The 20,240-nt window shown below is 47.7% G+C and overlaps 1 protein-coding gene across 1 annotated transcript in view; it reads right to left on the bottom strand.

The window, feature by feature from the left end:
- Window positions 1-317: 317 nt before the first annotated feature.
- Window positions 318-20,240, bottom strand: part of LOC308578801 (alpha-2-macroglobulin-like) — a gene marked incomplete at its 5' end in the record, with an annotated part of 67,801 nt that continues 47,878 nt past the window's right edge. The window contains 13 exons of the mRNA XM_081179372.1: window positions 318-1,131; window positions 1,937-1,978; window positions 2,204-2,306; window positions 4,563-4,631; window positions 5,665-5,755; window positions 6,044-6,171; window positions 8,484-8,702; window positions 10,962-11,194; window positions 11,761-11,926; window positions 16,174-16,248; window positions 17,364-17,520; window positions 18,047-18,131; window positions 19,886-20,062. Of these exons, the coding sequence (XP_081035498.1) occupies window positions 1,106-1,131; window positions 1,937-1,978; window positions 2,204-2,306; window positions 4,563-4,631; window positions 5,665-5,755; window positions 6,044-6,171; window positions 8,484-8,702; window positions 10,962-11,194; window positions 11,761-11,926; window positions 16,174-16,248; window positions 17,364-17,520; window positions 18,047-18,131; window positions 19,886-20,062 (1,571 nt within the window). The 3' untranslated portion in view covers window positions 318-1,105. The remainder of the gene's footprint in view (window positions 1,132-1,936; window positions 1,979-2,203; window positions 2,307-4,562; window positions 4,632-5,664; window positions 5,756-6,043; window positions 6,172-8,483; window positions 8,703-10,961; window positions 11,195-11,760; window positions 11,927-16,173; window positions 16,249-17,363; window positions 17,521-18,046; window positions 18,132-19,885; window positions 20,063-20,240) is intronic.

The raw sequence follows: 20,240 nt of genomic DNA, 5'->3' as shown, positions 1-20,240 counted from the left end.
GCTTGGCCACTGTGAGATCAGGATGCTGGACTATAAGGGCCATGGGCCTGATCCACCAGGACTCTTCTTATGTTCTTTCATCTGCTCCATCTGAAGCTACACACACACACACACACACACAAACCGCATGCACCCTTCAGCAGCAACCTGCTTTATGAGTTTGCTGCTCAACTGGCTGCTCAACCCTAATGCTGTTTGATTTTGGCCAGTTGGAAAACTAAAATGCACCAGAGAATATAAAACACCAAAAATAAATGGTTGGATTCGCACCACATCCCACCCCAGAAATGCCCGCAGAGATATGCTTGGGACATGACTGGAATCAAAAATAGGGTTCTCTTTTATTTTATCCTGTAGAGGGAAATTGAAGCCATACAGAAGGGTCCCAAAATGAAAAGAAAAAACAACAAAGGAGGTTCCTGAGTTTGTAGCGATCCCCTCTTCTTCCTTTTGTTATTCCAGGTTTTGCCAGAGCAGGCTGCAGTTCAGACCTTTGGGACTATCAAGGGGTGGAATAAACAAATTGGGCCACACACTTCCGCTTGTCCCATTTCTAGAAAAAATCCCTTTACCCCACTACTCTCCCTTGGATAACCCTCTCTTGAGCGCTAAATCAGAGCAAACCTCAGGATGGAGAAAACCCAATCAATGTTTGCTCCGACTCAGCGGTAAAAAGTGGCTTTTTCCCAGGGGAAAGCAGAGATGTGGATGAGCCTTGCATTTGGAGAAATCCTTCTTCCCTCTTCACAGCCACTGCTCTGTCCCAGCTGCTCTGTCCCCCCTCCTTATCCGGTGGAAGGAAGATAATCATAATAATAATACTTTTTTATTTATACCTTGCCCTTCCCGGTTCAGAAAACTGGGCTCAGGGCAGCTAACAACAAATTAAAAACACTTAATTGATGCAACAAGAAACAGCATAAAATGCAGTATAAAACGTGAGTAACAATAAATTCAGAATTAAAAAATCAATTTAGGGGGGAAATCCATCCAATAAACATTAGACGATCACCAGGGCTAGCTGGCTAAATTAGCCCTATTTGGGTCAGCGAGGAGAGCAGACGCCAGCAGAGTCCGCCTGGGAAGCGATGGGCTGCATTCTTCATCATTCATTCCCCTGTTTAGTTTCGGCTGCAGTGGAGGAAAGAGCATAATAATCTCCTTTGGCCAAGCATTCACCCACAAGTGTCCCAATATGCTCTGGGGAAACAGAGGCAGGAGATCCAGATGGCAACCCCCCTCCAACCCCCCCCATATGCCCAACTACTGCCATTTCATGCCCTTCCCCAAACCTGGCAGCCCAGGTGTGGCCCCTCAACCTGCCCAACAGGAGGCCTGGCCTCCATTCAAGTCGCTTTAATCCAGGACGCTAAATCCTTGGTTCCCAAAATGGGCAGTACCATGCCCTGGGGGGCAGTGGGATGACTTGGGGTGGTGCTAAGAGGCAAGTGGGCAGCAAGGGGGGCGGTGCTGGAAGTGTAAATGACTATCAGCCTTTAAAAATCTGGCAGCACTGCATCAAACTCATCCGTTTTGTTGAATCAATGAAAGAGTTGAATTGGGTTTTGCATAAACATGCAATTCATTGCCACTGTTTTGAATTTTATTGTGTTATTGCCTTCATTCGTGGGTCGTGAAAACTGCTGTTTTGAATAATGCTTTTTATAGGGTAGGGTAGGACATAGCTGTCAACTTTTCTTGCGAGGAATCCTATTCGGAATAAGGGAATTTTCCTTTTAAAAAGGGAAACATTGACAACTATGAGGGGAGGATGATTTTTGGGGAACCAAAGGGGCAGAGGCCCTAAAAGGTTTGGAAACCACTCCCCTCTATCATGTCCTACCCCCCGAAGAAAGCTGGATTATGGTCTGGGGTGGCCTTTGGTAGTTTCGAGCCAGTTCAGATTTGCACAAGGCAATCTCTGTTCATACTCTACCTGTACTGCAGGGGGCGCTGTACTCTGCATCAGCACCTTCATCTGGAAAGAGAGGGAAGCAACAGAGAAAGATGGTCAGGCCAGCCTCTGCCCCCCAGAGCTTTCTCCATCACCACTTTTAGACAAGTGGGTGGTTTTTCAGGGGTTGGTTGCAGAATGCTCATAAAAGCAGCTATTGCATGACGGTTCTGAATTTTGCTTTGGGAGTTAACTAAGAAGTGGGATATGTGAACCTTAATGGTCTTCAATGTGGGGGGCCTTTCTCACCTGTTTCATAGTAATCATAGACTCTTGCCACAGCCGGCTTTAAGTTCTGGACAGGCACATCCTGCTCCACAGTGAAGGTGTAGCTCTGGGTCATGTTGGTCACCTGTGGACAAGCAGGTGGGATCATCACTTGAGATACAGAATCACAAGACGGCTGAGATTCTGTGTCCAGGGCAGCTGTCTACTCGCTCCATCTGGTGCACAGGCTGAGACCTGCCCTGCCCACAGACTGACACACCAGAGTGGTGCATGCTCTGGTTATCTTCCACTTGGACTACTGTAATGCGCTCTATGTGGGGCTACCTTTTAGGTGATCCAGAAACTACAACTAATCCAGAATGTGGCAGCTAGACTGGTGACTGGGAGTGGCAGCCGAGACCATATAACACCAGTCCTGGAAGACCTTCCTTGGCTCCCAGTATGTTTCCGAGCACAAGTCAAAGTGTTGGTGCTGACCTTTAAAGCTCTAAAGAGCCTCTGTCCAGTATACCTGAAGGAGCGTCTCCACCCCCATCGTTCAGCCTGAGGTCCAGTTCCGAGGGCCTTCTGGCAGTTCCCTCACTGTGAAAAGTGAGGTTACAGGGAACAAGGCAGCCCTGTTTAGGGAAGTTTTTAATATTCTGTTGGGAGCCTCCCAGAGTGGCTGGGGAAACCCAGGCAGATGTGCAGGGTATAAATTATTATTATTATTATTATTATTATTATTATTATTATTATTATTATTAGTTCCAGATATGAGTCAACTGGCAGCTAAGACAGACCTTCACACACCCAGCAAAGAAATGGTGGAGGGCATGAACAAAACTTTGTCTTTTCTCTAGGACGGCTTCTCCAGAAGGTTCATTTCCCCGTATCTGATCGGCCTCCTTCTGCAATGGGTGTATAAGGAGCACTGGTGGGATTGTTTAGGGCTTCTGGTTTGTCAGTGCCTCTCACACACACAGTTACAATCTTCCCCATCTGATGCCCTGCACATCTCCAGCGGCTGCAATGAGCAGCATTCAGAGCGGTACCCTGAATGCCAAGCCTTCTCTCCCAACAAACTCCAACCTTCTACGCAGGAAGGAAATCTCCTCCACAGGCTCCCCCCCCCATCCCTCTGTCCTTGAGGTGAAGAAGAGGAAGGGTTTGAACAGCACCATCCTCTCTTCCCTCCTCTCACATAGCCAAGTGATTGTGGAATCACAGAATCAATATTGCAGTACTCCCATTATGCAGTTTGGAGGTGCAATGGCTGGTTTGCAATGAGAGAGAGAGAGAGAGAGAGAGAGAGAGAGAGAGAGAGAGAGAAGCTCAACCACTGCCCTGGTAGCTTATCCATGTTTCCAAAGGAATGAGTGTGAGGAGCAAATCCCACCTTCCTCTCACTCTGCCCCCCGGTGCACCCTGATAATAATAATAGTAATAGTAGTAGTAGTAGTAGTAGTAGTAGTAGTAGTAGTAATAATAATAATAATAATAATAATAATAATAATAATAATAATAATAATAATTTATTTATACCCTGCCCATCTGGTTGGGCTTCCCCATCCACTCTGGGTAGCATCCAACAAAATATTAAAATACTGTAATACATCAAATATTAAAAGCTTCCCTAAACAGGGCTGCCTTCAGGTTTCTTCTAAAAGTCTGGTAGCTGTTTTTCTCTTTGACATCTGGTGTGAGGGCGTTCCACAGGGCAGGTGCCACTACTGAGAAGGCCCTCTGCCTGGTTCCCTGTAACTTGGCTTCTTGCAGTGAGGGAACCGCCAGAAGGCCCTCGGCGCTGGACCTCAGTGTCCGGGTAGAACGATGGGGGTGGAGACGCTCCTTCAGGTATACTGGACCAAAGGAGAGATTCTCCTGCCTCCTGTCTCTGCCCTCTTTTGTCAGGGACTGGACAGAAGAGGAGGGCTAGGGATCGCCTCCTCTTTCTCTCCTGCATCCATTGGAGGAGGAGGGGGTGGGGGGATCGCCCCCCCTTTCTCCAGCAGTTTCAAGAGAAGAGAGAAACAGGATTGAATTACAGCAGAACGCAGAGCTGCCAAGTTATGAGGTGTTAGGAGAAGGAGGGGGAGAACTGGCAACAGAGACAGAGCATAGAAGCACCACCATCCCCACGGACTCTCCGCTCACTTAGAATTCAAGGGCAAAGGGCTCAATGACATTTGTCTTCTGAGGCCCTCCATGGAGCCAGGTACTGTCGCTGGGGAGAGACGGGGAGGAGCTCAAAGCAAGCAACATCACTGTGGAGTTCAGGGCTGGGTTCTTTGTCTTGCAACACAATGACTGAATAAAACCATAAATACGAACTTTCTTGTTTCTTCCTTGATTCTCCCGGGGGAGGAGAGAATTGCCCAAGCCTGACATCTTTGCTCACCTTCTCCAAATACAGCAGGACGTGACTGATGCTCATTTCCGTGCGCTGGACCAGATTGTGGCTTTCCAGCTGGTGGGCGCAAAATGAAGATTGTTGTTGTTTCTTTATTTCATAAAATTCGTACACTTATTGACTGTAAAAAAGCAACCTCAAAGCAGTTCATGAAAAAGATAAAATCATGATTCTCTGAATAAGAAACATCAGCAACAATAGTTTGAAACTTTCAAAAAGTTAATATAGCAGTAGACTGCTATAACAGATTAAAGCAGATTAAAGCTAAAACAGATTAAAACTCGCATTAGCTTCCTAAGCCCCTGGGCTGGTTTGTCAAAACAAGAATGTTTTTAACAGTTGCCTGGTGTCAAGAGGCAGGGAGTTCCACAGTGCAGGTGCTGCCACACTAGAAGATTGAGTTCTTACAAATGCAGAACGGGTATTATGCGGCAAATGTAACAATGCCAGTTCTACCAGTCGAAGGGGTCGAGTGGCCATATATGGGGAAAGGCGATCTCTGAAGACTCAGGGAGAGCAGCATAGTCTACCTTAAGGTGAGGGCAAGGAGAGCCTTCTCTGTAGTCCTGGCAGATGAGGTTGAGCTGTGTGGTGTCCTGGGCTTATACGCATTCATTCATTCATTCATTCATTCATTCATTCATTCATTCATTCGACTTATTAGTCACTTGCCACCCAAAGGTCTCCAAGTGACTTACCTAGTGGCTAGTGGACATTGCAAGCTAGTACAACATTCGCAGCCCCAAGATATGATTATGCCCGTTAGGTCAGCTGACTTTAAAACCAAAACGGGATTGGACAATCCCATGGCCAATTACTGTATCCATCAGCTGTGAAAGCTCACTGGCGCCTCTGTGAACAAAGGTTGCAGGCCTCAGAGTAGCAAAGTTTGGAGACAGCCTAACAAACGCAAGGAGAAGTCCCATTTGTGAGACACCCAGAGGGATCCTCGTGGCTGTTTTTGGAGAGAGGATGCCTGGGGTAGGTAGGCAATATGGCAAAGGCAGCTCTTTTCTTCTCAAGTCTCCTACAGCCAAGGAAGTAGGCTGCTGTTTGTGGCGGGGCCTTCACACACAAACGAAGCTCTTACCTGCTTTACGGATGGCTTCACTGGGACGAATCCTGAGAGCATCTGAACATCGACGATGGCCATGTTGGAGGCCAGTCGGTTGCCGGTGTAACTGAGAACCCAAAGAGAGAGGGGAAATAATCACACCACTCTTCGCCCCTGACAGCCCACCCCGTAACCATCTATCCATCTTCTAATACAGCCTTTCTCAACCTGTGGGTCCCCAGATGTTGTTGAACTACAACTCCCATCACCCCTAGCTAGCAAGGCCAGAGCGCAGGGATGATGGGAGCTGTAGTCCAACAACATCTGGGGACCCACAGGATTGAGAACCTCTAATACATCCTGATTGTGGGGTGGTCCAGATTCCCAAATAGCCTTGGCCAATGAAGGGGACTACCTGACATTGATGGCAACGTCAAAGGTTTTGTGGGCTTTGGGTCCAGCGCAGGTCTCTGGAACTGTGCGCACCTCCAGCGTGAACGGTGCCTCTTCCTGGTGTGGATGCACGTTGTATTTCAAAGTGGTCTGGAAAGGAAACAGGGCTCTAATAATAATTAGTAATTTTATTATTTATAAATAACTCTGGGTGGCTTCCAGCACACATAAAAACATAGTAAAACATCAAACATTTAAAAAATTCCCGATACAGGGCTGCCTTCAGATGTCTTCTAAAAGTTGTGTAGTTCTTTTATCTCCCTGACTTCTGATGGGCGGGTCTTTATCTCTCTCTCTCTCTCTCTCTCTCTCTCTCTCTCTCTCTCTCTCTCTCTCTCTCTGCATCAGGCATGACCTAGGTTTCCAACAGTGACTTGGACACCAACTCAGAGGGTAGGAGGCCTCTGGAACCAGGAGGGCAGTAGCACAGCCAACCAAGGTGTCAGGTGTGCGTGCAAGAGCCAGGCCCTGTGACCAATAGGACTTTGCAGGACTTGTTCTGAAGAGGCAAGGTGCGGCCACACAGGTGAGGCCAATTGGTAACTCAAAGCACCTGGTGGCAAGAGCTGGGAAGGGATATAAGGTCAACATTCGGCTCTTTGCCACAGTGACACGCTTCCTGCCTTGCTGTGTTTGGCTTTTTGCTTCCTGATCCTTGAACCTTGGCTTCTTGACTCCCTGCTTCTTGATCCTCGGACCCTTGACTTCATGACTCCCAGCTCTCTGACCCTTGGGCTCTTGGCTTCCTGACCCCCGTTCCTGCTCCCACCTGGTCATTTTGCCCCTGGTCCTGATGTCCCCTGCCAGGATTTCGATCACCTGTGAACCAGACTGTGACACAAGGGGCTAATATGGATCTTGACATCACTGAGCCCATCAACCAATGCAGCCCCCTAGCCAATACCCCCAGGTGGGCCAGAGTCCTCACACCTGAGGGCTGTATGAGAGTTAACAGAGAGAGGACACAGGCCCCAGCTTCAGGCTGGAGGTCTGCCCCTTTAAGGGTGGAGGGTCTTAGAGACAATATAATGGTTCGGTTAGCATCTAGCCTTTGCTGGGACAACTTATCCCTTCATTGGCACATCTCTAGGATTCTGAATGACCTATTTCCATTCCCTGGCTTGCTAAGTTGTGATAAGCCCTTGCTTACTGGCCATAGAACTATAGTAGAGTTGGAAGGGATCCCAAGGATCATTTGTCCAACCCCATGAAATGCAGGAATCCTAGCTAAGGAATCCCTAACGGATGGCCATCCCAACTCCATTTAAAATCTCCAGTGAAGGACTGCCCACTACCCTCCAAACAGCTCTTACTGTCAGAAAGTTCTTCCCAATGATTAGTTGGAATCTCTTTTATTGTATTTTGAACCCATTGGTCCTACCAACTGGAGCAGCAGAAAACAAGCTTGCTCCATCCTCCATGTGACAGCCCTTCAGTTTGTTTGAAGTTGACTATCATGTCACCCCTCAGTCTTCTCTTCTCCAGACCAAACATACCCAGCTCCCTCAATTGTTCCTCATAAGGCTTGGTCTCCAGACCTTTGATCGTCTTGGTTGCCCTCCTCTGCACACATTCCAGCTTTTCAATACCTTTCTTAAACTTTGGTGCCCATAATTGGACACAATACTCCAGGCAGTGGTACTATTACTTCTCTTGATCTGGACACAATGCTTCCACTGATGCAGTCTAGAACTGCATTAGCTTCATGGCTAACACAATGTTGACCCCTAGATCATTTCCAAACATACTGCTGCCAAGATCGGGGTCCCCCTATCCTTTTGTTCTTGCTACCTGCTCGGGGCAACTGCCCCAACTTGGTTTCTCCATACTCCACCAGAAGGAGCTGGGCTTCGGCCCAGTATACCTGAAGGAGCGTCTCCACCCCCATCGTTCTGCCCGGACACTGAGGTCCAGCGCCGAGGGCCTTCTGGCGGTTCCCTCATTGCGAGAAGCGAAGCTACAGGGAACCAGGCAGAGGGCCTTTTCGGTGGTGGCGCCCGCCCTGTGGAATGCCCTCCCATCGGATGTCAAGGTGATGGACAACTACCTGACATTCAGAAAACATCTTAAGGCGGCCCTATTCAGGGAAGCTTTTAATGTATGATATTTTAGTGTTTTTTGGTTTCTGTGGAAGCCGCCCAGAGTGGCTGGGGAAACCCAGCCAGATGGGCGGGGTACAAATAATAAATTATTATTATTATTATTATTATTATTTCTAGGGCAGGGCAATGTCTTCCAAAGCAAAGCTGCCACCACCTTGTGCAACCTCAACAGTCTCGTGGGCCACCTGATCTTTGTGCCAGGCAGTGCTGGCCCAGGCAGTTGTGTTGCTGGGATCCAGAACACCGCATGTCACACTTTCTCTTTCCCAGGCACCCATCCCGGGTGGGACACTCACTCACCTGGACGTGGGCACAGCCTTCCCCCGTGGCCGTGCTGACGTAGTCCCCTGGCACTCTGGGCAGAGCTTGGCACTGGAGAAGCAGGCGGTTGGTGCTGTCCACATGGAACTGCCTCAGGACGCCCCCTGTGGAGCTCAGGGTCACTTCTGGGCCCATGCTGCTCTTGAAGTAGGTAACGGCACTGTAGAGGGAGAGGGCCTGGAGGGCAACCACAGTGTCCTGCAACACAGACCAAGGGGAAGGTGGGCATGGACCTTGTTGTAGAGAGGACAGTCCTCAGTTTGAAGTTGTCCCCTGGTTGAAGTCCATGTTGGGAAAAAGCACCAAGGCAAAAGCCAGCTCCAGATGGCTGGAATGCAAAACAGGATGTTATGTTTTGCAGCTGTACTGTTGGGGAAAAGGTGGAGCCTATTCTCTGTACTGAGCACCGGATGTTAGCTCAGAGTGTCATATGACCTGTGCTGGAAGTACAGGGGAGGAGTCGTGTCTCTTCTGATGGAGTCTGAAGGGAACAGTTGCATTTCTATGTACTGCTGAGTGACAGGAATAAAACATGTAAAAAGGACTCCTGTCTGTCTCATTTCCCCTCCCTGGGGGAATGCAGGGAGAGAGAGAAGCAGAGGGTGTGTTCTTTCTCACGACTAATGAGAAGAATCGCCGGGTTTGTTTACCTAGCCTGCCGGGGGTCGCAGACGGAAGGTAAACACAGTATCTCGCTCAATTGCCTCGGGGGAGGCCAGGTACCTCTGACTGTGAGCCAAGATACTAACAGTCCAGTTAGTTGGCAGGGGGTTGGACTCGATGGCTCTTGTGGTCTCTTCCAACTCTATGATTCTATGATTCTAGTAGAACTGCATAGTTGGAAGGGCTCCCTAATTGTCATCCATCTTGTCATGAATCCTACTCCTTGTGATCCAGAGCAGATTCCAATGTACAGTTAGCAACTTAAACACCTTGCCACTTTTGCCATCTAGGCTGCGTCGCTGGGCAGGGCCCCACCCAGGCGTAGCTCCACCGACCAATTAGTGTCAGCAGGAGGCGTGGCCGTGGGAAATTTAAATCGTGGCATGGCCAGAGAACCCCCTCTCGCGCCCTTCACACCAGCCATTTGGTATACACCTACCTTGTAGCAATCGTCACAACTTTGTGAGGTTAGGCGTTGAGTAAGCCTTTGTTTGGATGGAGGGAGGTTACTATCCACTAGGGAACTGCGGGTCACCGGGCCTTGGCACACAAGAGTTGCCCATCCGGACAGCAGACTAGGCAGGCACAGAGGTCACGGTCCTCCTTGCTCTAGTCTTGCATTTCTATACATTACAGTAATCATTTCCACATTTCCATCTCTTTCTCTGCACAAGTCTGTTGTCCTCTTTTGTTGGGAATGCATTTCCACTTTGTGGAGTAATAATAATAATAATAATAATAATTAGCAGCAAATTCCACTGTCAAACAGCTCTTACTGTCAGGAAGTTCTTCCTAATGTTTAGGTGGAATCTTCTTTCTTGTAGTTTGGATCCAGTGCTCCGTGTCCGCTTCTCTGGAGCAGCAGAAAACAACCTTTCTCCCTCCTCTATGTGACATCCTTTTATATATTTGAACATGGCTATCATATCACCCCTTAACCTCCTCTTCTCCAGGCTGAACATGCCCAGCTCCCTTAGCCGTTCCTCATATGGTATACCCCAATCTGCCAGGGAAGAAGCTGACCGAGGGGGATATCAAAGGTCACCTCAAAGTTATTGTGAGAATTTGGGTTCTTTGGGGTTTGCATTCTCAGCCAAGGCATCCAAACTTTGGCAACATCCTCAACGGGCCCTGGACTTTCCATTACCATACCCCAATTCCCTATGATTGAGAGATCTTTTTTTTTTAATTGACTTAAAAAAAATTATACAGACAGCAAAACAAAGAAGTCTAAATTAACATTGGCTTCTACCGATAAGAAATAATAATAACTATTACAATAATGAAAAAACAAAAAGTACATTTACTTCCACTTTTAAACTTCTATTCTGGTTACAATATATTACTATTCTATAAGAATCTATTATATCCTTTGCTGTCCCATATATTATTTTATTTCCCAATTTCAACCTAACCCTCCCCTCCTCCCCACTGCTTCCCTTCACCTGTGTGAGATCTTCCCATCATAATATATATTTTTCTAGTTGCTTTGATAAAATAACTTGAAAACGGTTAAATTATAATAACTTCTTTTGTCCTTACTCGCTTAACAATTGCCTATTAAGAGTTCTGCTTTAACACCATATTTCTTTGTGTGTTCTCCTATGCATTCCCATTCTGTATAGAATTTTTGATTGGAATTTTTGATTGGGTTTCAAGGGTTTGCAGCAGCCCTGACAGCTTGCTGTGCCTTCCCATCATTCCTTGCAAACTTTGGTCTGGATCCCAGGAAGGAAGGAAGGAAGGAAGGAAGGAAGGAAGGAAGGAAGGAAGGAAGGAAGGAAGGAGGCTTACCTGAGTGGAGGAGAAGCCCCCAGTGGGGTTCTGTTGCCGGCTGAGCCACTTGACAATGCGGGTGGCTGTCCCCAGATCTTGCCGGGATGGCGTTGGCTCTTTGGTCATGTAACTCAGGAGGGCGTAGGCTGTCATCTCCACCTCCGCAGACGGAGCCCGGGGAGGACCAAAGAATGAAAGGTGCTTGTCCACCTCTTTCTTTCCAGGCCGCTGCCAGTGAAGGGAGCCATCCTCTTCAGGGAGGGAAGGAGTCGTTAATGTTTGGGTGAGCAACCCAGGCACCACTAACAATGGCGGTTCTGTGGAATGTGGGAAGAGGGCCAGCAAACTGTTTGGATCCTGAGAAGAAGGCGGATCTTTGGACTGGTGGTTTTGTCTGCATTGCCAACTATTCATGCCCACCAGGGAACGAGGAGCCAGATTTTCAAGGGGAGAATAATAATAATAATAATAATAATAATAATAATAATAATAATAATTTATTATTTATACCCCGCCCATCTGGCTGTTTCCCCAGCCACTCTGGGCAGCTCCCAATCGAGTGTTAAAAACAATACAGCATTAAATATTAAAAACTTCCCTAAACAGGGCTGGCTTCAGATGTCTTTTAAAGAGAAGATAGCTTCTTATTTCCTTCACATCTGAAGGGAGGGCGTTCCACAGGGCGGGCGCCACCACTGAGAAGGCCCTCTGTCTGGTTCCCTGTAACCTCACAATGAGGGAACCGCCAGAAGGCCCTCGGAGCTGAAGAAGGGTTGAGTACTACACCCTTCCCTTCCACCCAGAGATCCCTTCTCACCTTCTTGCACGGCTTTCTCGTAGAGTAACTGCAGCATTTTCTGCCTCTGATCCTCCTTCCCTGCCAGGGCAAAGGAATAAGCCAGCAAGGCCAGGCTGTAAACGTGGATCTCTTTCGCCTCAGCCGCCGTCTCCAGGCAGAACAGGGCATTACGCACGGTGGGATGCTGTGGAGAGAAGGGAGGGAGGAGAGGCTTAGCCCAAGCCATTGTAGCTGTTTCAGAAGGCCTGGGGGCAACCCGTAGGTGGTGGCTGGAATAGCAGAGTCAGGCCCACCCGCTGCAGGAAGCTGGGCAGAGCAAAGACATAGGAACATCAGAAGAGTGCCTTAGATCACACAAAGGACCCATCTAGTCTGGCACCCTGCTCTCACAACCAGCTGCCTCTGGAAAACCCCTTTCATTTTTATTCATTTATTAAATTTCTTTACCTTTTCTATGCTTTTCCAGCTGCACTGGCTCCCGGTGGAGTACAGGGTCAGATTTAAGGTGCTGCTTTTGACCTTCAAAGCCCTTCATGGCCTAGGACCCTCGTACCTACGGGACCGCCTCTCCCGGTATGCCCCACGGAGAGCCTCAAGGTCCATAAATAGCAACACCCTAGAGGTCCCGGGCCCTAAGGAAGTCAGATTAGCCTCAACCAGAGCCAGGGCCTTTTCAGCACTGGCTCCGGTCTGGTGGAACGCTCTGCCTCATGAGACCAGGGCCCTGCAGGATCTGATTTCTTTCCGCAGGGCCTGTAAGACAGAGTTGTTCCGCCTGGCTTTTGGCTTGGAATCAACATCATCCCCTTCCCCTCTTTCCTTTTTCCTTTCTCCTCCTGTGATGGAACTCCTATTTGGGGACTTCCCTGGCTTTTTTCTGGCCCACGTAGGACCAGTCTGGAAAGTTAGCCTTGGTGAAGACTTGATTTTTCATCCCCCAAAAAGTTTTTGATTTGAGTTTCCATTGAAAGGAGGCTGTATTTTAATGTTTTAATGTTGTATTTTAATCTTCTTTTTAAGTTGTATTTCAATCAATTTGTTTTTATATCGGGTGTTAGCCGCCCTGATCCTGGTCTTGGCTGGGGAGGGTGGGGTATAAATAATAATAATAATAATAATAATAATAATAATAATAATAATAATAATAATTATTATAGAGTTTGTAGGGCAGCAGTTGAAGAAGGAGCAAAAAGGGTTTTCTTGTGTGTGTGTGTTTCTTTGTGGCTGATTAGCTGTTTTCCCTGTGTAAAGGTCAGAGGGGGCAGGGTTTCTGTTGAGGCAGGGGATTAGCTGTGAGAGGAGCTTATCAGAGTTTGTAGGGCAGCAGCTGAAGAAGGAGCAAAAAGGGTTTTCTTGTGTGTGTGTGTTTCTTTGTGGCTGATTAGCTGTTTTCCCTGTGTAAAGGTCAGAGGGGGCAGGGTTCTGTTGAGGCAGGGGATTAGCTGTGAGAGGAGCTTATCAGAGTTTGTAGGGCAGCAGCTGAAGAAGGAGCAAAAAGGGTTTTCTTGTGTGTGTGTGTTTCTTTGTGGCTGATTAGCTGTTTTCCCTGTGTAAAGGTCAGAGGGGGCAGGGTTTCTGTTGAGGCAGGGGATTAGCTGTGGGAGGAGCTTATCAGAGTTTGTAGGGCAGCGGCGCGCGCCTAGCGGCGCGCGCAGTTATACCCATCTTTTAGATTTAGGGGAGCTAGTCTCAAACGTTTGTTGGGGGAGACCTAGGTTTTTTTGTGGGGGGGGGGAGTTATTTGTCCTGTCTTCAAGCTTTTTATGATGGAGGACCTCTGTAGCCACCCCCAACGACACGATCTCAAGATGGAAGGGGAGGGAACAGCTGCAGTCGCCTGCGATTCCTGCGCAATGTTTGCCATCTTGCCAAAGGTTGCAGGCAGCTTTACCTGCAGCAATTGCATGTTGATTGCCCTTTTAAAAGACAAAGTCCAGCAACTGGAGGAACGTGTAGCTACGCTCCAAAGAATTAGAGAGCTGGAGCTCTTCTTGGAAGCAACAGAGCACACCGTCCCCACCAAGGAGGAGACAGGGGACTCCCCTGAGAAGGAGGCTAGTTCATCAACACAGGAGCCAGATATATGGAGAAATGTGACTCAAAGAAGAAGGAGGCCCAGGGTTCACTCTGATTGTTTAGAAATACACAATCGCTTTGAGGTCCTCTCCCCTAGCATGGAAGACGAAGAGCAGACTCCATTTGAGGATCTCTCCCTCATTACAGTCGATCAGGTTTATGAAGGCGAGCAGCAAAGTCAGTCCTCAGGGAATGTGCAGGCGACCTTGGAACGGACAGCTCACGGAAGAACCCCGACCAAAACCAAGAAGAGGCGTGTAGTGGTGATAGGGGATTCCCTACTGAGGGGAACAGAAGCAGTGATCTGTGGGCCTGACAAGATGTCTCGGGAAGTGTGCTGTCTCCCCGGGGCTAAGATCCAAGATGTAACTGAACGACTGCAAGGAATCATAAAACCCACTGACAAATACCCCTTCCTCTTGGTTCATGTGGGAACCAATGACACTGCAAGCAATAGCCTCCAGAAGATCAAAAGAGACTACGAGGCTCTCGGCAGGAAATTGAAGCAACTAAATGCACAAATTGTCATCTCGTCTGTCCTCCCAGTTGAACGACGTGGCCCAGGGAGAGAGGGGAAAATAGTGGAAGTGAACAGCTGGCTTCGCAAATGGTGTAAACAGGAACGGTTTGGATTCTTAGATCACGGACTGCAGTTTCTTGAAGATGGACTTCTGGCAAGTGATGGGCTGCACCTCACAACGGTTGGGAGAAATGTTTTTGCCAAAAGCCTCAGAAACCTCATCAGGAGGGCTTTAAACTGACTAATGTGGGGGAGGGAGACAGTGCTCCTGAAGGTAGGAGTCTATCAATTAATGAAGATGATCATCCAAATGTCATAGACCAAATGGAGCAAACAGCACGCGGACCTAGTGGTGGGAGGAAAAAATCCTTAAATAAGAGACATGGGGGAATGATTAATGGACTTCAATGTCTGTACACTAATGCGCAAAGCATGGGAAATAAACAAGATGAGCTTGAGCTCTTGGTACAGCAAACTAAATATGACATAATAGGCATAATAGACACCAAACTGGGAGGGGTGGCTAACATCCCAGAGGACAGGATCACACTTCAAAACGACCTCGACAGATTAGAGAACTGGGCAAAAACAAACAAAATGAATTTTAACAGGGAGAAATGTAAAGTATTGCACTTGGGCAAAAAAAATGAGAGGCACAAATACAAGATGGGTGACACCTGGCTTGAGAGCAGTACATGTGAAAAGGATCTAGGAGTCTTGGTTGACCACAAACTTGACATGAGCCAACAGTGTGACGCGGCAGCTAAAAAAGCCAATGCAATTCTGGGCTGCATCAATAGGAGTATAGCATCTAGATCAAGGGAAGTAATAGTGCCACTGTATTCTGCTCTGGTCAGACCACACCTGGAGTACTGTGTCCAGTTCTGGGCACCACAATTCAAGAAGGACACTGACAAACTGGAACGTGTCCAGAGGAGGGCAACCAAAATGGTCAAAGGCCTGGAAACGATGCCTTATGAGGAACGGCTAAGGGAGCTGGGCATGTTTAGCCTGGAGAAGAGGAGGTTAAGGGGTGATATGATAGCCATGTTCAAATATATAAAAGGATGTCACATAGAGGAGGGAGAAAGGTTGTTTTCTGCTGCTCCAGAGAAGCGGACACGGAGCAATGGATCCAAACTACAAGAAAGAAGATTCCACCTAAACATTAGGAAGAACTTCCTGACAGTAAGAGCTGTTCGACAGTGGAATTTGCTGCCAAGGAGTGTGGTGGAGTCTCCTACTTTGGAGGTCTTTAAGCAGAGGCTTGACAACCATATGTCAGGAGTGCTCTGATGGTGTTTCCTGCTTGGCAGGGGGTTGGACTCGATGGCCCTTGTGGTCTCTTCCAACTCTATGATTCTATGATTCTATTATTATTATTACCACCTTTCATCCAAGGGATGTGTCCTGCATCTCCCCCACTGGAATGAAGAAAACACATCTTAAGCAAACCAGGAAAATTCTCAGCTCTCCCAGGATAGTGAAACAAATTCCCGCCACAGAACGCATGAAGGCCACTTGCTAGACTTGAGTTAGAGAACATCTGTGGTTGACTACAGAGCCCGTCATCCCTGAGCATTAGCCATGTTGGCTGGGGCAGATGGAAGTTGTAGTCCGACAAGATCTGGAGGGTCATGGGTTCTCCTGCCTGCCCTCTGCACGAGAAAGAAGGCTGGTTGCTTTGCTTGAGAAGGAAACATGCACCCCACTTGTTTGTTGGTTGGGAATTTGCCGAGAGACATTCAGCTGTGATTGTGGGGGGCACCTCCTGCCTGCCCTGCATGACTGTTTGTTCCACAATGGGCTTCGGGAACGAGAAGACAGATACTTACATCGAGAGGCAGGTGGCTCTCCAGCAGAGCAGCAGTGATGTAGGCAGAGAGACTGATCTCGTCATCCACCCCACCCTGTAGGAAGGAAAGTGGAAAAGGCCTCAGCTCCATGGGGTGTGTGAAGGTCCTTCTCCGTCTCCCAAGAGCTCCTCCCAAGATCCACCTTCTCCAAAACCCACCTGATACTAGGATGCACTTCTTCTGGCTGTCCACCATACTTAGAGCTCTAGTCCACATGGGTCTCCTATCATGGATGGTTTCCATGCAAATGGTCCCATTCCTACTCTCCACTCGAGTTCTGCACTGCTTCCCGCCCAGGTGCACTGGGTTCCGCCCCACATTGGGGGTGCCTGTCGTGTATGTATGATGTCACACATTGCTGGGCCTTCCAGAGAGAGTTATGGTCCTCCCACAGCTGTGATGAACCCCACTGGGCCTTGTCGAACCATGTGATGTCACATGTGCAATGCACTGGGTCACCCGGCCGGGCACCCACACTGTAATGTGCTCTACGTGGGGCTACCTTTAAAGCCCTAAATGGCCTTGGGCCAGTATACCTGAAGGAGCATCTCCACCCCATCGTCCAGCCCAGACACTGAAGTCCAGCGCAGAGGGTCTTCTGGCGGTTCCCTCACTGAAGGAAGTGCAGTTACAGGGAACCAGGCAGAGGGCCTTCTCAGTAGTGGCACCCACCCTGTGGAACACCCTCCCATCAGATGTCAAGGAGATAAAGAACTATCCGACTTTTAGAAGACATCTGAAGGCAGCCCTGTTTAGGGAAGTTTTTAATGCTTGATGTTTTGTTGTATTCTGTTGGGAGCCGCCCAGAGCGGCTGGGGAAACCCAACCAGATGGGCAGGGTATAAATAATATATTATTATTGCATTATTATTATTATTATTATTATTATTATTATTATTATTATTATTATTATTATTATTATTATGGCACCCCAGAGATGGGATCTATGTTCCCACCTATCTTCTCTTCTCATGGTATCTTCCACACTACAACTTCCTCAGTCCAGAGGCCTCAGAAAGAGCTCAAGAGAACAGCGTAAGATAATCACACCATGACAATTTCCAACTTAATTCAGCCCAAAAGGCCAACACAAACCACACTGGTGAATTTTTGTTTCTGAGGTTGCCCCAGCATCTGGTTCTGACTGCATTCTCTCCCTCTCTCTGTACCTTCAGAGCGTTGTTCCACAGGGTCCCGATGCTTCTGAAGCAGCCATTCTCTCTCTGCCTTGCAGCCAGATACGCCTGCGCGTCCTGGATGTGTTTTTCTTCCACAAAGATGTAGGGTCTGGCTCGGGAAAAGGACTTGAGTGTAAATGCCGTCAGCCTGCAAGAAACCCACCGAGCACAGCAGAGTCAGGCACCAGTGCCAATGCATTGGGGGAAACTTGAAAGGTAGAAGCCCAGAAATGCGCCCTTGGATAGGACCTCAGAATGAATGATATTGGATGCAACACCAGGAAAGCATTTTCACGTATGAGACAAAAAATCGACAGCTTAAGCTAAGGAATACAGAATTGTATTAAGATAGAATATATCCTGGGGTAGGGATCGTGGAAATTACAGGCTGGTTAGCTTAACATCTGTCCCAGGAAAGAATTGTCAAGGATAAAATTACCAAGCATATAGAAGAACAAGCCTTGCTGACGTAGAACCAGCATGGCTACTGCAAGGACAAGTCCCGTCCCACAAACCTATAGAGCCCTATGAGAGTGTCAACAAGCATATAGATAAAGGTGAGAAAGCTGACATAGTGTATTTGGACTTTCAAGGCAATTCAACCAGGTAACCTCCCCCTGCTCAACATGCATGTATATGCCTGGCATAAATGAGGCGGCCTCTGTCAATCTCACCAGGTGTTCCCTGGGCTCCGGTTATCTTGTCCAAAGGTGCTATAGGAGCCATCATAGTGCTTGTAGTTCAGTTGCCTCTGGTAGCCTGAAATGGAAGGAGAATCGGGGTGGGGGGTTTTTTGCCCTTTTTTAATCTTCTTGATAAAATTTGCAACTGACCCAAAACTCAACAGAGGCATCTTCTATGGAAAGAAGCAGTAAAGCAACAACAAAGCACAAGGTTGAATATTTTCTTGAGACTTACAATTCTGAAACCTGATAAACAAGGACTACTTTTCTATTTTGCGCCTATCATTTTGTGAATTATGTCTGTTTGTTGTTGTTTAGTCGTGTCCGACTCTTCGTGACCCCTTGGACCAGAGCACGCCAGGCACTCCTGTCTTCCACTGCCTCCCCAGTTTGGTCAAACTCATGCTGGTAGCTTCGAGAACACTGTCCCACCATCTCGTCCTCTGTCGTCCCCTTCTCCTTGTGCCCTCCATCTTTCCCAACATCAGGGTCTTTTCCAGGGAGTCTTCTCTTCTCATGAGGTGGCCAAAGTACTGGAGCCTCAGCTTCAGGATCTGTCCTTCCAGTGAGCCCTCAGGGCTGATTTCCTTAAGAATGGAGAATAATTCCTCCATTCTTAAGGAAATCCATTCTTAAGGAATTATGTCTACTTCTGCAATAATAGGAGAGGAGTGTGCTCTTTATGGCAATGCTACATTCAGTGTTTTCCTAAATGCTACCTAAAACTCGTCAGATATGCCATTTTGGGGAAAGGAAGTAGTAAGATTGCATATCATTTAACATTTATTTTTTATCCATTTTTTTAAAAAATTAAATCTGTATACCGCCCTTCACCCAAAGATCCGAGGGCTTTTCACAGTAAAAAAACATACAAAATAAAGACACAAAATACATGATAAAAACAAGAACAAGACAAATTCATAACCCCATTGATAAATGCTGCTGTCCACTCACCCCACAGAGAGGCAGAAAGAAAGTGGGTACAAAAACACACACCTAGTTCATTCAAGGGATCTGAGTAGAACCAGCAGAATTAATCCGAGCCTTGTAAAGCACATAGAGTTGAAGGAGGAAGTGAGAAAGAGCACCACTCTTCCAACTTCCTCCTTTGGCTCTATGTACTTTTCAGGGGGAGGGACGCGGGTGGCGCTGTGGGTTAAAGCACAGAGCCTAGGACTTGCTGATCAGAAGGTTGGTGGTTCAAATCCCCGCGACGGGGTGAGCTTCCGTTGCTCAGTCCTTGCTCCTGCCAACCTAGCAGTTTGAAAGCACATCAAAGTGCAAGTAGATAAATAGGTACCGCTCCGGCGGGAAGGTAAAAGGCGTTTCCGTGCGCTGCTCTGGTTCGCCAGAAGCGGCTTAGTCATGCTGGCCACATGACCCGGAAGCTGTACGCCAGCTCCCTCAGCCAATAAAGCGAGATGAGCGCCACAACCCCAGAGTCGTCTGTGACTGGACCTAACGGTCAGGGGTACCTTTACCTTTACCTTTACTTTTCAAGGGAGGAAAGGTTACTCAGCCACAAAACCAAGGGGACGGTGATGGATGCTCAGAGGCTATGTGGGCATCAAGAGAAGACACGCCACCCTCAGTTTCTCAATAGTTTCAAAGTGTGTCCTGAACTCAAAGCCCCAGTGATTAAAATTGGTCCCTACTAGCAATCCAACAACTAGTGTGGTAGTTAATTAATGTATTGATTTCAGTCCAGTAAAGCCGGCAGCCATGCTTATAAATATGTTCTGAGTGAATCCACATTGTTCCTCCCGCCCTGCAGGAAACAACAAATGTAGAATTCTCCCCGTACATCCTCTCCTCACAAGTTTTTCTCACCAGCCACTAAGTATCCGATGGCCTTGGACTTCACCTTCTCAGTCAGCTGCTCAGTCTTGTTCAGGTACTCCAGGATGTAGATGTTGGGGGCAAAGAGGGCCATGTTCTGCTCCCCACAGCCGTAGGGCATCTGAAGAAGCTGGTGGAGGTTCTGTATAGCTGATCCGAGGATGTCCCCTGGGATGTGGGAAGAGGAGGGGAGGGAAAAGATTGGTTGGAATATGAGGGGATGGTGCAGAGCCACCAAGTAGAAAGCATGACAAAAGAAAACATCAAAGCAATGCAAATTTCCATAAGGAATAATAATAATAATAATAATAATAATAATAATAATAATAATAATAATAATAATAAA

Source organism: Podarcis bocagei (assembly GCF_964188305.1).
Source record: "Podarcis bocagei genome assembly, chromosome: 2".
NCBI classification, from domain to species: Eukaryota; Metazoa; Chordata; class Lepidosauria; order Squamata; family Lacertidae; genus Podarcis; species Podarcis bocagei.
The sequence above is the reverse complement of the archived record's forward strand: the minus strand, read 5'-3'. Positions and strand labels throughout refer to the sequence as shown.